Below are 15,949 nucleotides of genomic sequence, written 5' to 3'. Positions count from 1 at the left end.
AATACTTGTTTAATTACTATTTTATTATTAAAGTATTTCCACTATAAATTATTTAAACTTTTACAAAATTTAGTTGAAAAAAAAAACACTTCAAAATATATTTTTAGTTTTTCTTCATTGGGAATTACATATGTGACATTAAAATCTTCCTATGGAATTGTTAAAGTGTAATTACGTTTCCTTTCTAATTTAACAGTGACACACGGAGGACAACTTCCTGGCTGCATCCTGTTACAGGTGAGCCTGTTTCAACTGGATTACAGACCAGTCAAGGTGAGAGAAACAAATCACTCACTTACAGTAGTTACACTTAACATGCAGTTTCTTAAGACAAAATTTTTTAAAATGAATATATTCTTTTCATTCATATTTATGTTCACAATCTATAACTAATGTTGCGTCTTCAGAATTAGCCACAATATCTATTAAAAGACACCTATGCAGAGGTAGTTTTAATTAGTTAGCTCCAATTCTTTTCTACCTGGAACTAGTTAGTCCTTATCAGCGTGAACCACATGGCTAAGGGTGGGCTTACTAGTCCACTGAACACTGGCTGCATTACCCTTTAACTTAAGGGGAGAGCATGTTTGTTGTTCTATACAGTGAGAGTTATCTTCCCCATTGTTTTGTTCCTTCATGCCAGCTTTGTTTATGAGGCTAATTGTCTATCTGGTTCTATTTATAGGGGTGGACTGGCCTTTAGGTCTACAGCGAAGATCCCTGTGGCCCCATGGGAAATCCTGTTGGCCCCCCCCCCCCCCCCCCCTAGGAAAAAACCCCAGTGGGCCCCAGAATTGGTGTTGTAAACCTGTAATAGGCCTATTGGTGATTTCATTTAAGAAAAAAAAATGAGTTGGTATTTCTCCATCTTACTATTTCCAATTAAAATTCAATTTGATGGGGAAAAATTGCACAGTGAACTTTCAATCTGGGGGTGGGGGCCCCTTTAAAAAATTCCCAGGCTTCTTGATACAGCCAGTCCATCCCTGACTATTTAAGTTGTGTAGTGCACTAAGGTCAGGCCTAAACTCTTTTAAAAAAAATTCTTCATAAGAATCTGTAGAGACATACCAGACCCATACAGTTAGAAATGTACATTATTTGCACCTATGACCTTTATTAGGCATAGTTTTGTTTATATATCTACATTGTTTATAATGGCTGATTTGTTCTATATTGTTCAGCTTCATTTATTCTTATCTAGCTATATCTATCAGGAGTTTGTTCTATATTCTACATTACACCAGCTTGATTTGTTTATTCTTAAACTTACAATGTTTATAAAAGTTTGATTTGTGCACATTATTGTACCAAGAGATGTGTAACACATGAAAAACTTGTATTTATTAGCTCATAAAGACCCCAGTACAAAACTATACAGGCTCCTATAGATCCCAGTACAAAACTATACATGTACTTATAGACCCCAGTACAGAACTATACAGGCTCCTATAGATCCCAGTACAAAACTATACAGGCTCCTATAGACCCCAGTACAAAACTATACAGGCTCCTATAGACCCCAGTACAAAACTATACATGTACTTATAGACCCCAGTACAGAACTATACAGGTACCTATAGACCCCAGTACAAAAGTATAAAGGTACCTATAGACCCCAGTACAAAACTATACAGGCTCCTATAGACCCCAGTACAAAACTATACATGTACTTATAGACCCCAGTACAGAACTATACAGGTACCTATAGACCCCAGTACAAAAGTATAAAGGTACCTATAGACCCCAGTACAAAACTATACAGGCTCCTATAGACCCCAGTACAAAACTATACAGGCTCCTATAGACCCCAGTACAAAAGTATACATGTACTTATAGACCCCAGTACAGAACTATACAGGTACCTATAGACCCCGGTACAAAAGTATAAAGGTACCTATAGACCCCAGTACAAAAGTATACAGGCTCCTATAGACCCCAGTACAAAACTATACATGTACTTATAGACCCCAGTACAGAACTATACAGGTACCTATAGACCCCGGTACAAAAGTATAAATGTACCTATAGACCCCAGTACAAAAGTATACAGGAACCTATAGAGCCAAGTACAAAAGTATACAGGAACCTATAGACCCCAGTACAAAAGTATACAGGAACCTATAGAGCCAAGTACAAAACTATACAGGTACGTATAGACCCCAGTACAAAAGTATACAGGTACGTATAGACCCCAGTACAAAAGTATACAGGAACCTATAGACCCCAGTACAAAAGTATACAGGAACCTATAGACCCCAGTACAAAAGTATACAGGAACCTATAGACCCCAGTACAAAAGTATAAAGGTACCTATAGACCCCAGTACAAAACTATACAGGCTCCTATAGACCCCAGTACAAAACTATACAGGCTCCTATAGACCCCAGTACAAAACTATACAGGCTCCTATAGACCCCAGTACAAAACTATACAGGCTCCTATAGACCCCAGTACAAAAGTATACATGTACTTATAGACCCCAGTACAGAACTATACAGGTACCTATAGACCCCGGTACAAAAGTATAAAGGTACCTATAGACCCCAGTACAAAAGTATACAGGCTCCTATAGACCCCAGTACAAAACTATACATGTACTTATAGACCCCAGTACAGAACTATACAGGTACCTATAGACCCCGGTACAAAAGTATAAATGTACCTATAGACCCCAGTACAAAAGTATACAGGAACCTATAGAGCCAAGTACAAAAGTATACAGGAACCTATAGACCCCAGTACAAAAGTATACAGGAACCTATAGAGCCAAGTACAAAACTATACAGGTACGTATAGACCCCAGTACAAAAGTATACAGGTACGTATAGACCCCAGTACAAAAGTATACAGGAACCTATAGACCCCAGTACAAAAGTATACAGGAACCTATAGACCCCAGTACAAAAGTATACAGGAACCTATAGACCCCAGTACAAAAGTATAAAGGTACCTATAGACCCCAGTACAAAACTATACAGGCTCCTATAGACCCCAGTACAAAACTATACAGGCTCCTATAGACCCCAGTACAAAACTATACAGGCTCCTATAGACCCCAGTACAAAACTATACAGGCTCCTATAGACCCCAGTACAAAACTATACAGGCTCCTATAGACCCCAGTACAAAACTATACATGTACTTATAGACCCCAGTACAGAACTATACAGGTACCTATAGACCCCGGTACAAAAGTATAAAGGTACCTATAGACCCCAGTACAAAAGTATACAGGAACCTATAGAGCCAAGTACAAAAGTATACAGGAACCTATAGACCCCAGTACAAAAGTATACAGGAACCTATAGAGCCAAGTACAAAACTATACAGGTAGGTATAGACCCCAGTACAAAAGTATACAGGTACGTATAGACCCCAGTACAAAAGTATACAGGAACCTATAGACCCCAGTACAAAAGTATACAGGAACCTATAGACCCCAGTACAAAAGTATACAGGAACCTATAGACCCCAGTACAAAAGTATACAGGAACCTATAGACCCCAGTACAAAAGTATACAGGAACCTATAGATCCCAGTACAAAAGTATATAGGAACCTATAGAGCCAAGTACAAAACTATACAGGAACCTATAGACCCCAGTACAAAAGTATACAGGAACCTATAGATCCCAGTACAAAAGTATATAGGAACCTATAGAGCCAAGTACAAAGCTGTATATATCCCAGTACAAAACTGTATAGACCCCAGTACAAAACTGTATAGACCCTCGTACAAAACTGTATAGACCCCAGTACAAAACTGTATAGACCCCAGTACAAAACTGTATAGACCCTCGTACAAAACTGTATAGACCCCAGTACAAAACTGTATAGACCCTCGTACAAAACTGTATAGACCCAAGTAAAACTGTATGGACTGCCATAGACCCCAGTACAAAACTGTATAGACCCTCGTACAAAACTGTATAGACCCAAGTAAAACTGTATGGACTGCCATAGACCCCAGTACAAAACTGTATGGACTGCCTCCATTTGCATTTTTTTTGCGCTGCACTTCCTAAAATGTGCCCAGTGACAACCATGTCATACTTAGGATGATTTATCTCCCTGCCCTAATGCAAATGTTCCGTCTTCAGTTTGTGGCACTGGACATTCAAGGAAAGCTCTGAGATGGATCTTCGAAAGTAAAGTGACGTCCATAAATTGATGTTACATCTGCACATCGCCCCCCCCCCCCCCCCCCCAACTCCTTAACGTCACACATCGTTACAAAAGTCCTCCCCACGCCCCCTCCTTTAATTTTCAACCCTCTAAAAATCTTTTAAAACAATATCATATTTGAAATGTCTTGCTCGCTTTATAAACAGTGTTCCTTCTGGCTCACCCCCCCCCCCCCACCCCCTCTACTATTTTACCCCAACTAAAATGCTATCTGGGACACCTGGTGAAGTATAATGAAAACAGCCCTGGCGATAACTCTCTCCCCTTACTTCCACTCTGCTTACCTCCCGTAAATATATTTCCCAGAGAGTGGCCTCCCCTTGTGACATTTTTTTTTTAAAGCACCTCACACTTGTCCCACCTTCACTGTTAGCATAGTGCACTCTGCCGTCTGCTTCAACAGCGGCGGATAGAGCGGAAGTTGTTACAATACTTCATTTGTCATTGATGTCAACTGTTTTTTTCTTGGCTGGAGCAGACGGAAAAATTTTCTGTACAGTTTTCGCTTTTAACAGTAGCAGACGGATAAATTCCTCTACAGTTCTCGCTTTATGCAGTAGCAGACGGTTAAATTCCTGTACAGTTCTAACTATTTTGTAGTAGCAGACGGATAAATTCCTCTACAGTTCTCGCTTTATGCAGTAGCAGACGGTTAAATTCCTGTACAGTTCTAACTATTTTGTAGTAGCAGACGGATAAATTCCTGTACAGTTCTCATTTTTTGCAGTAGCAGACGGATAAATTCCTGTACAGTTCTCACTATTTTAATGAAACATCGGTTTAGACGGAAAAAATCCTGTACAGTTCTCACTATTTTGAAGTAGCAGAGGGATAAATTCCTGTAGTTTATATGCTCTCCTTATCACATACGGATACACTGTTCACAGCACAGTCGCGTATTTAAATTGTTTGGACATTTCCCCAAGAATCGCTAAGTGCAGATATGAGGAGTAAGTAGTAATATCAGTAGCTACTCACTGTATACATACAAGTTGTGTGTATTTGTTACCATTTTAAAATGACGACTTTGTCATATATCAATAGATCGGTCTCACCTATGTATTCGCCTAGCTCAACTCACCGTTGATGGTACTCCATCTCATAGGATTAAGAAGTTTCTTAGATTTGTACGTATTGCAGAATAGCGTGTTCGTTCCTTAGATCTGTGGTGACACTTGATGAAAATGGGACGCTTAAAGTGTGTTTAATAATATAGCACATCTCTCGTGTCACTTTATCTAATGCATGTGTCACTTTTCTATTGCGTGTGTCGCTTTTCTGCTGCGTGTGTCACTTTTCTATTGCGCGTGTCGTTTCTGAAGCGCGTCATTTTTCTTTATTTTAAAAATAATATTGACAGATGCTACTTTTGCTACTGACGAACAATGTTCATCTAACTTTTTTTTAAATGTGCACATTATTTTGAACCATTATCAGTCTTAATGCCAGGTTATAGCCCTTTAATTTGCCTTTAGTGTTATGGTTCTCAATTGTTTCCCCGTTCATTGTGAGAAATTATTTTCATTATTTGTGTTTGATACTTTTTGAGTGGAGTCCCAATGTAGTAACTTTGTGTACGTTGAAACGAAAGCTACGAGGGTTGAAGGCACATTCCCCCTCCCCCCTTTTTTTGCCCTATATCTGTTAAATAACGTCAAGCCGTTCCGTGAAATTTGTACATAGGCACTAACAATAAAGTGTGCTTGTCCTTCAGACCTTTTGTCTTCTCCGGCTGAGTGAAATCGCCATGAATAGCCCAGCCAGGGTTTCGAGAGTTCAAGCCTTTGCTTGACCCATAAATGACGTCACGTAGTGTTGACAACAATGCGTGCGCGCTGGGGCTCTCGCCTCGAGGCGTACTACACCGGTGCGAGACAGCCAAACAAGTGCGTAGTTCGCGTGGGTTGGAATTTGGGTGACAATCACTGGAATGTATCTCACGACTAAAGAATGTCGATCTAGCTAGTCAAACCATTCACGTATTGATCACGTTTGTAACACCCATTTCCGGTTTTCTGGCCCAGCAGTCTCCGGTTCTGCCTACCTTCCACTTTACCCCAGACGTTTCATTGTTTTATGGACATTAACATTCATGAACGGTAACTCTGCAGTATATCAACATTCAAAATCCGTGCCGCCCTGTTCTCTGATGTCGGGCGTCGGGTCGTATACAAATATTTAGGGCACGGTGGTGTGCTGGGGGTTGCTGTGTGTTGGGGGGGGGGGGGGGTAAGATAATAAAGTTACCGTATCGACGGAGATGCAAGGTAAATGTTCCGTGCGGGTTTGAAAGTTTTTAGTCAGGTAGTTGACTGTATCAGCACGTTACAGCACTGGATTTTAAGTCGTTAAAGTAAAGGTTAGTGTAATTTAGCATTTGTTTATTTTACTCGTATTGCCTATATATAATTGCTAGGCTGTTCTTGGTGGATTTGTGATTTTTTGAAGTATAATTTTGTTGCAGAATAACTTTAAAAGTTTTAATTTTAAGTGATTTTTATTTAAACATTTTTATAACTTTTAAGATATTAAATATTAATTTAAATACAATGGAACTGCTAGATAAATATCATTAAAACAGTCTGATTAAATTTTAATTAGTAACTTCACACATCATATTATACACTTAGTTTTAAAACACAATGTGTTCTAAGTTTCTATCCTCTAAGTCAACTATCTGTCATATACGTGTTGAACACTGTATCTAACCAAATGTATTCTAAGATTCCATTCTCTGTCCACTATCTGTCATGTACGTGCTGGACACTGTATCTGCCGCATATAGCAAGTGTTTGTATCTTCTCCCTCTCCACATCTGTGGCAAGTGCTACTCCCCATCGCCACTACGTAGACTTAGAGTTTAGCAACTACTGAAAGTCTCATCGTGGTAAAGTCTCGTTCCTGTGACTTCAGTTGCTGTCTTAGTACTGTTCGACCTCTCACTATTTTGTGTCCCACTTTGTGTTGAATTACTCCCCTTGATGTTATTGAGTTATTCCCCTCGACGTTGTTATTCCTCCGACGTCGTACGCTATATATATATATATATATATATATATATATATATATATATATATATATATATATATATATATATATATATATATATATATATATATATATATATATATATATATATATATATATATATATATATATATATATATATATACTAGCCGTCCCGGCCAGGCCCTGCTCTGGCTTCTGTGAAAAACCCTTCTGTTAAAGACCATCACCTGTGTGTTTAGTAATCATCATAAACCCGGCATTGCCCACCCAAACCACAACCAACCAAAACCAAAACAACAAAACGCAAACATAACGCTAACACAATTACAAATACAAACGAAAACAAAAACTTACAACAAACCAACCACAACCACAAACACCAATACGAACACAAAGAAAAAAGCAAACGAAAACAAACCAAATCCAAACACAAAACCAACCACAAACACAAACCCAAAGAAAAAAACAAACGAAAAAGCAAACGAAAACAAACCAAATACAAACGCAAAACCAACCACAAACCCAAAGAAAAAAACACAAAAGAAAAAAACAAACGAAAACAAACCAAATCCAAACGCAAAACCAACCTCAAACACAAATACAAACACAAACCCAATGAAAATAAAACACAAACGAAAACGAAAAAAGAAAGAACAAAAACGAACCAAATCAAAACGCAACCACTAACGCAAACCCAACCTAAACACAAAGAAAACACTAACGCGAATATAAACGCAAAGTGCTCACGGGGCTGAATCGCCTACTTCAACTTAATAAACGACTATAGTACCCCAACTTATTCATAGTCTTTTGCACTCACTTTAATGAACGTAGGCGCGAAACCGAACACGGGAGGCCCGGGACCCCAAAAAGCACCCTGTCTGGGCGCCAGAGGACGCACCATGACGTCACCGCCTGATTGAACTTAGTAAACGCCTATAGTGCATAACTTATTTATAGTCTTTTGAACTCACGCGAACGTAGATACCATAGCGTACACCGGAAGGCCCGGGGCGCCAAATAGCACTCTGTCGGGGTGCCGGAGGACGCCCGGATTTGATTCACTTAAAGACTATAGTAACCTTTCTTATCCATAGTCTATCGCACTGTTTAAAACAAAATTATGCAGCATAGCGCTCACATGATAGCCCAGGGTGCCAAATCAAACCGTGCAGGGGCGCCGGCGGACGCGCCTGTTTCAATTTAGTGAACAAAAATGATAATACTCCAAGCTTATCCGTAAATGGAAAGAAATAAACGTATATGATTTGTAGGACCTGGCTTATTAAATGTTATTGATTTTTAAAAAAAAATAATAATTATTGAACAGTATGTTCAGTGTATAGAATAAATAAAAGGCAGTGTTAAAAATACCTAACGACATTGCACTTAATCAATCCCCGCTAATTGTGTAATTATTTTTTTTTTCTTAACACCAAAAACAAAGTAATAAAATGTTAATAACTTAATTCTCTCTTCTTAAGGATTTATTTTTCATTAAAGGGAAGTAACTTTGCAGTCAATACATTTCCGACACAATTTTAGAAATTTTATAAACGTCGATACACTTTTTAAAAATTTTATGTCGCGTTCATAATTGAAAATTATTCTTCTAAGTAAATAGAATGAAAATTGTTTTTAAAGACTTTCAATGGTAATTTTTTGACTCGTAAATTTAGACTTTGAGCACGATAAAAAATCTAACACTTAAATCCGTAGAACTGTCAACGACAAACTTTTTTTTTGCCACACGTTACAGAACTGAGCTTTATATATTAGATATATATATATATATATATATCTAATATATAAAGCTCAATTCTGTAACGCATATGTTTGTCGTTGGCATTTCTACGGATTTAAGTGTTAGATCAATTATCGTGCGCGTTTGTCTAAATTTATGAGTTAAAAAATTACTATTAAAAGTGTTGGGAAATCATTTTCATTTTTCAAATTATAGTAATAATTGTCGGCATGTTCATTAAACACAAGTTTTAAAAAAATATCATCTTTTACAAAAATTCTAATTATGTTTTTATTTAGTCCTATAGCGCTTACTTCCCTTTGATAAATTAGGCAAAACACAATTACTTCCCTTTATGAAATCATTGCATTAGTTCAGGGGTCTCCAAACTTTTCAGTCCCAGGGCCGCATTAAGTATTAAATTTCAGTTCGGGGGCCAGTTACTTCCAGGCATGTCTTTGATTTTTCTGGGCAAGGTTCCTCAGCTATAACCAACAAACGTTTTTTCCTTGGACAAAAAGATCTCCGCGGGCCGGATGAGAGGACCTCGCGGGCCGCATCTGGCCCGCGGGCCGTAGTTTGGAGACCCCTGCATTAGTTGAAAAGCATTTACTTTTTAATTACTTTGTTTTGGTGTTGGGAAAAAAATAATTAAATAATTAGCGGGGATTGATCAAGTGCAAATGTTTTAGGTATTTTACGTATAAGCTTGGAGTATTATAATTGTTCATTAAATTGAAACAGGCGCGTTCGTTTAAGTGAGTGCAAAAACTATGAATAAGTTGGGGTACTATAGTCGTTTATTAAGCTAAAACAGGCGATTCTGCCCCGGGCGTTTATGTTCGCGTTAGTGTTTTCTTTGTGTTTAGGTGGGTTTGCGTTAGTGGTTGCGTTTTGATTTGGTTCGTTTTTGTTCTTTCTTTTTTCGTTTTTGTTTGTGTTTTTTTTTGTTTGGGTTTGTATTTGTGTTTTTGGTTGGTTTTGCGTTTGGATTTGGTTTGTTTTCGTTTGCTTTTTCGTTGTTTTTTTTTTGGTATTGGTGTTTGTGGTTGGGTTTGTTGTTAGGTTTTTGTTTTCGTTTGTTTTTTCTTTGTGTTTGTATTGGTGTTTGTGGTTGTGGTTGGGTTTGTTGTTAGGTTTTTGTTTTCGTTTGTATTTCTAATTGTGTTAGCGTTATGTTTGCGTTTTGTTGTTTTGGTTGGTTGTGGTTTGGGTGGGCAATGCCGGGTTTATGATGATTACTAAACACACAGGTAATGGTCTTTAACGGAAAGGTTTTTCACAGAAGCCAGAGCAGGGCCTGGCCGGGACGGCTAGTATATTCTATAATAAGTTTAGCCTATTTGGACTGTTTAAAAAATAGCTATCCTAAAATATTTTATTCACTTGTTAGCTACTTCCCGTTTATTAAAAAAAAAAATTGACAACGGTCAGGGGAGACAACAGAGCTCTATGTTCACACAAAGTGTAAACAAAATACTTAATTAGCAGTAGCAAATTAAAAGAGTGATTATTGTTTTTATTTGATGCTGATAAGCGCATTAAAACTTTTTGATACGTATAGTTTCTGATAAATTTGTTTGATTTTTTAATGGTCATTTACTTCTAATTAAAAAACCATGACTTGTATATATACCTAATTTGTGGAGATGTGAAAGTTCCATTTAATCAACCATACATAACTAATTAATTCAATCATTATTAATGTTTTAATGTGGTGTAACAACTATGTACCGGTAACCAAGGTAGACAGTCCCCTTGGCCACGAGACGCCCCAGAACATTTTTAGTATCAGGAGACTCTATACGTTTAAAAATAAATGATTTTAACGAAGAAAAAGGTACACGATTTCAAGTCTATAGTGAGTTTGTTTCAGTACGATTCTTCTTCTACCTTTGACCGTGGTTTATTTAGCATGCCCAACTGACTTCATTTTATTGCCTTTTTTAATAGATTTAGATAGAGGACACACTGGGCAAACATACTAAAATACATCTGGGAAACTTAGTTAAAACATCCATTTTTTAAAAGTTAATTAAACATCTAGTTCAGACAAATTGTAAGTCGCAGTGCATTATCATTGAGTCTAGACCTACTTCAAAGTTTTGAAGAAATCATTCTGTTAGATGTGATTTTTTTCTAGAAATTGGAAATTTTAGAGAAGAGAATAAGATCTTATACCTGTGTTTAAAATTTCGTCCACTTAACTGAAACGGTACTCAGGTAAAAAAAATATTTTTGCAAGATTAGAAAATCACGCGCGAGTGTGTTGAGTATTGTTGTGTTTTGTAGATGTTTTTTTTTTTATAAATATTTGTTTTGTGTGGTATTTTAAATCGTGTTCTGATTTTGTTCCGTTCTCTTCTGTCCCCCCCCCCCCAACCCTGCCCCCAGTCTTATATTATCCACGGGTACTTGTCTGATCAGTTACGTCACCGACTATCGTCTATCAGTGTCAGTAGAAAAACACAATGATAAACACTTCGAATCTCCCGCACATACCAAATAGAATATTTGTATGAGAATATGCACATGTATACGTCTGTGTCTGTGTGTGTGTGATGAATTTGATGGAAATAGGGAGGCACGAAAATTTGTGAGGTTGGGAAGGCACCAAAATTTGTGAGGTTGGGGAGGCACGAAAATTTGGGAGGTTGGGGAGGCACCAAAATTTGTGAGGTTGGGAAGGCACCAAAATTTGTGAGGTTGGGGAGGCACGAAAATTTGGGAGGTTGGGGAGGCACCAAAATTTGGGAGGTTGGGGAGGCATAACTTTTGTGAGGTTGGGAAGGCACCAAAATTTGTGAGGTTGGGGAGGCACGAAAATTTGGGAGGTTGGGGAGTCTCCAAAATGTGGGAGGTTGGGGAGGCATCTAAATTTGGGAGGTTGGGAAGGCACCAAAATGTGGGAGGTTGGGAGGCATCAAAATTTGGGAGGTTGGGGAAGGATCTAAATTTGGGAGGTTGGGGAGGCACCAAAATGGGTGAGGTTTGGGAGTCTCCAAAATGTGGTAGGTTGGGGAGTCTCCAAAATGTGGGAGGTTGGGAAGGCACCAAAATGTGGGAGGTTGGGAGACATCAAAATTTGGGAGGTTGGGGAGGCATCTAAATTTGGAAGGTTGGGGAGGCATAACTTTTGTGAGGTTGGGGAGGCACCAAAATGAAGGGGGGGGGGCAGTGATTATGTTTGTGAGCCACCGGGTTAAAGAGTGGCCCTAATTAATCTACCTCGATCGTCTTGCTGTCGACACAGTAATTAACCGCCACGCTGAATCAAAAATGGAATGCCATTAGCACCAAAGTTTGTGTCGGACAATTAATTAAATTTAATTACTTGTACCAATTAGAGAATAGGTAGGCGCGACGATATCAATTACCATGGTTATGTTTGTTTTACAAATGGTTTGTGACGGAAGAATAGTGTTTTATGTGATGAACTGTTGCAAAGTTAATGTTTTTTTTACTCAGGTTTTTAAAAATAATAATGTATATAGAATAGGGATTACGTTAAAAGAATTATTCTTATCTGAATGAAGTAGACCTACCTATGTAATTTTATTCACAAAATAGATATCGTATTTTATTTTTTATTTTAATTTGTTAAAAAATTCTATTTTTAAACCAACAGCTGTAACAACAGCTACATCACCCCCCCCCCCCCCACCACCACCACACACACACAGCATACCGCTACATAAACTAGCCTACACAGCGTAGAGAAATGCTGCTGAAATGAACTGATCACAGATGTAAAAACTGCAGATAGAAATCAGCTTCATTTAAATTTGGTGTTTAAAAAACTGGTTTGTCACTCGTGGTCTGTGGCTAAAAATAACTCAGTGTTTATTTTAAGTAGGGCAGGGGTTGGAGATTTAACGGCCAGGTAGAACATGGCTTGTGGCTTTTATTTCGTGAAAGTCCGAGAGCTCCTGAGCGAAACGACCTACCTGCTGGGTTGTGATCGATAATAAGTTATCGATCATGCACTGTGTTTTGGTTTAATTATTTTAGAACAGAGGGTTTTTTTTAAGCGAAAACTTGATTCATTTGGTGCAGTTTTAGTCTGGTCTGTTGTTGGTGGAGTTCTTGTAGTGTTTTTTTTTTTTAGTTTAGCTGATTAGGTTGTATGTTTTATGAGGCGTCGCGGGGGGGGGGGGGGTTCGGGCCGCACCGGGTGACGCCATTTAGGGGGTTGACACCAAGGCAAAAAATAGCAACATATATAGAGAAAAACAATGATAATTCCAGTTAAATGAATGATTAATTAGAGTTAAATAGTCTTCTGAGAGCCAAGTTGACAAATCCCGACAAAAGTAGGGGGAGGGGGTGACACCTTAACTTAAACACCTATTAATGATATACAAAATAATGCCACATCCAGCCGCATTAATAACGTAATGTAGATAAACATCGTTAGTAAGTAGTATATTAGGTCCCTTTTGGGTCGTATGGGTGAGGGGGATGCGGATGCGGATGCGGAACAAAGGCTATATAGGAAAATACTCGGATGCGGATGTACAATGACATATAGCAAAATACTCACCCACCTGGGTGGAGTGGGTGATGCGGATGTACAACGACATATAGTAAAATACTCCCTGGGTGATGCGGAGGTACACCGACATATAGTAAAATACTCACCCACCTGGGTGAGGGTGGGTGAGCAGGATGTACAATGAGATATAGTAAAATACTCACCCACCTGGGTGAAGGTGGGTGAGGGTGGGTGAGCAGGATGTACAATGAGATATAGTAAAATACTCACCCACCCTAGGGTGGGGGATGCGGATGCGGAGTAGGTCAGTAGGTCACCTTTTGGTGACCTTGTGACGTAATCATTGACCTAGTTACGTAATTTTAATGAGTTTTTAATGAGTTTGAATTTAATTTTTAAATTTTAATTAATTTTTGACCTAGTTACGTAATTTTAATGCGTTTTTTAATGAGATTTAATGAGTTTTTAAAGTTTTAATTAATTTTTGCCCTAGTTACGTAATTTTAATGTGTTTTTTTATTAGTTTTAATGAATTTTTAAAATTTTAATTAATTTTTTATTAACGAGTTACGTAATTTGATTATTTGTTTACTTTTTTAAGTGTTTAATTTGTTTGATTTAAATTGTTTAATTACTTTGTTTATATTGTGTAATTTTTATTAACGAGTTACGTAATTTGATTATTTGTTTACTTTTTAATTATTTTTATTTTGTTTATTTTTAATTTAATTTTATTTTTAATAAGTTTAATTAATTTGATTTTTATTTATTTTGTATCTAGTTACGTAATTTTAATTTTATTTTATAATTCGTTTGAATTTTTATTGACTAGTTATGTAATTTAATTACTTTGATTGTTTAATTAGTTTGTTTACTTGTTGTTTAATTTAATTACTTTGTTTATATTGTGTAATTTTTATTAACGAGTTACGTAATTTGCTTATTTGTTTGAAATTCATTTTAATTAATTTGATTTTAATTACTTTGTTTAATTTATTTATTTGATATATTTCTTTTCTTTGTTGTTTAATTTGTTGGTTTGTTTATTTGGTTGTATGTATGTTTTAAATTCTCCCCTACATCGACCGTGTACAAAAAACAGGTTAAATTCTCCCCTACAACGAACGTTACAAACATAGAACATTCATTAAAGATAACGATTAACAACACCTGGTACTCGCTAAGGGCACCCGACACGTATCGATCCACATGCGATCCTTTGTTCTTGTCAACCACCGTACAAGGGCCAAGTTAATATTGATCGAACCCACTGACCATCAGTATGATGGTCCACCTATGTGTAATTTTTATTAACGAGTTACGTAATTTGATTTTAATTTTTAAAGTTTTAAATTTTTAATTTAATTTTATAATTAGTTTAATTATTATTAACGAGTTACGTAATTTGATTTTAATTTTTTTTTTAAATTTTTAAAATTTTTTTTTTAAATTATTATTTTTAAATTTTATTTTTAATTGTTGTTTACTTGTTGTTTAATTTAATTACTTTGTATAATTTATTTGTTTGAAATTCATTTTAATTAGTTTGCTTTTAATTTCTTTGTTGTACGCCGTTTGAAATAAAAGACTAACACTAGCGTGTACTAGAAAGTGTCATTGTGTATAACATCCATTTAACCACAGCTGTTACTTATTAGCGACAGCTTGTACTTATCGATCCGCCCGTGAGCCTCCCCGGCGCTCCCCGTGGTTGCTTAATAGCGGACTCACTGAAGCGATCACAACAGGTAATTAATCGAAACCATTAAGTCCCTCTCCGCGTTAAGTGTGGCGACAGCTGGTGCTGTAATTAGTCACGGCTCTCGGCTTTTTTCATTAGACTACAGCTGTACATGAACTATGTTCACATATCGTACGCCCGGTCATTCTTTGATCAAATTAAAAATTTTTGTTTCCACATGTCCTGCGAACCGTCCCTTGCTATGTATGAAAGATTAATGGTTGTAACTATGCGCTTATAGCGAGGGTCAGCGAAAACAAAAATATATTTAAGGGTCGGAATTTTCTTTCAACCACCGTTAAGTCAGGTTTTGAGACGAAACGAAGTCTCGGTAGGTTCGTGTTTTTTAATGGGCGACAGGGCGACTTGATGCGTTGGTACGTAGGTATGCGGGGTTAAGGTTCTATAACTCTATATATTTAAATACGTTTTTTTATTCAAATGAGTTTACTCCCCCTAACGTAAGTACATGTAAAGAGGGATTTCCTATAGATCTGTAATGAATTAGGCCTTTTTTGACTATGACTTGTTGCCCAGGTGTTGACATGATACGCTTTTTTTTTTGAGATATACATACACACACACACACACACACACACACACCACCACCACCACCACCACCACCACACACACACACACACACACACACACATGCGCGCGCGCGAAATTCATACTAGGTCGGTAATGGTGGAGAGAACTTATAGGTATACATTATCATGGCGACAACAAAAGCGACTCTTATTTTATTTACATGAAAGCGTGTTTTCCAAAAA

The 15,949-nt window shown here is 37.2% G+C and overlaps 1 protein-coding gene across 6 annotated transcripts in view; it reads left to right on the top strand.

Moving 5' to 3' along the window:
• LOC131956792 (uncharacterized) overlaps nucleotides 1-15,949 on the top strand; it is a 58,869-nt gene that overhangs the window by 1,951 nt on the left and 40,969 nt on the right. For 5 of the 6 annotated variants that reach the window (XM_059321388.1, XM_059321391.1, XM_059321387.1 and 2 more), the window contains exon 2: nucleotides 197-273. In XM_059321388.1, coding sequence (XP_059177371.1) covers nucleotides 197-273 — 77 coding nt within the window. Of the gene's footprint in view, nucleotides 1-196; nucleotides 274-4,892; nucleotides 5,138-15,949 lie in introns of those variants that run through there. The other variant, XM_059321392.1, reaches the window with a different exon arrangement.

This window comes from Physella acuta, unplaced genomic scaffold (assembly GCF_028476545.2).
Source record: "Physella acuta isolate Inbredline_101_S28 unplaced genomic scaffold, ASM2847654v3 ptg001176l, whole genome shotgun sequence".
Classification (NCBI taxonomy): Eukaryota; Metazoa; Mollusca; class Gastropoda; family Physidae; genus Physella; species Physella acuta.
The sequence above is the reverse complement of the archived record's forward strand: the minus strand, read 5'-3'. Positions and strand labels throughout refer to the sequence as shown.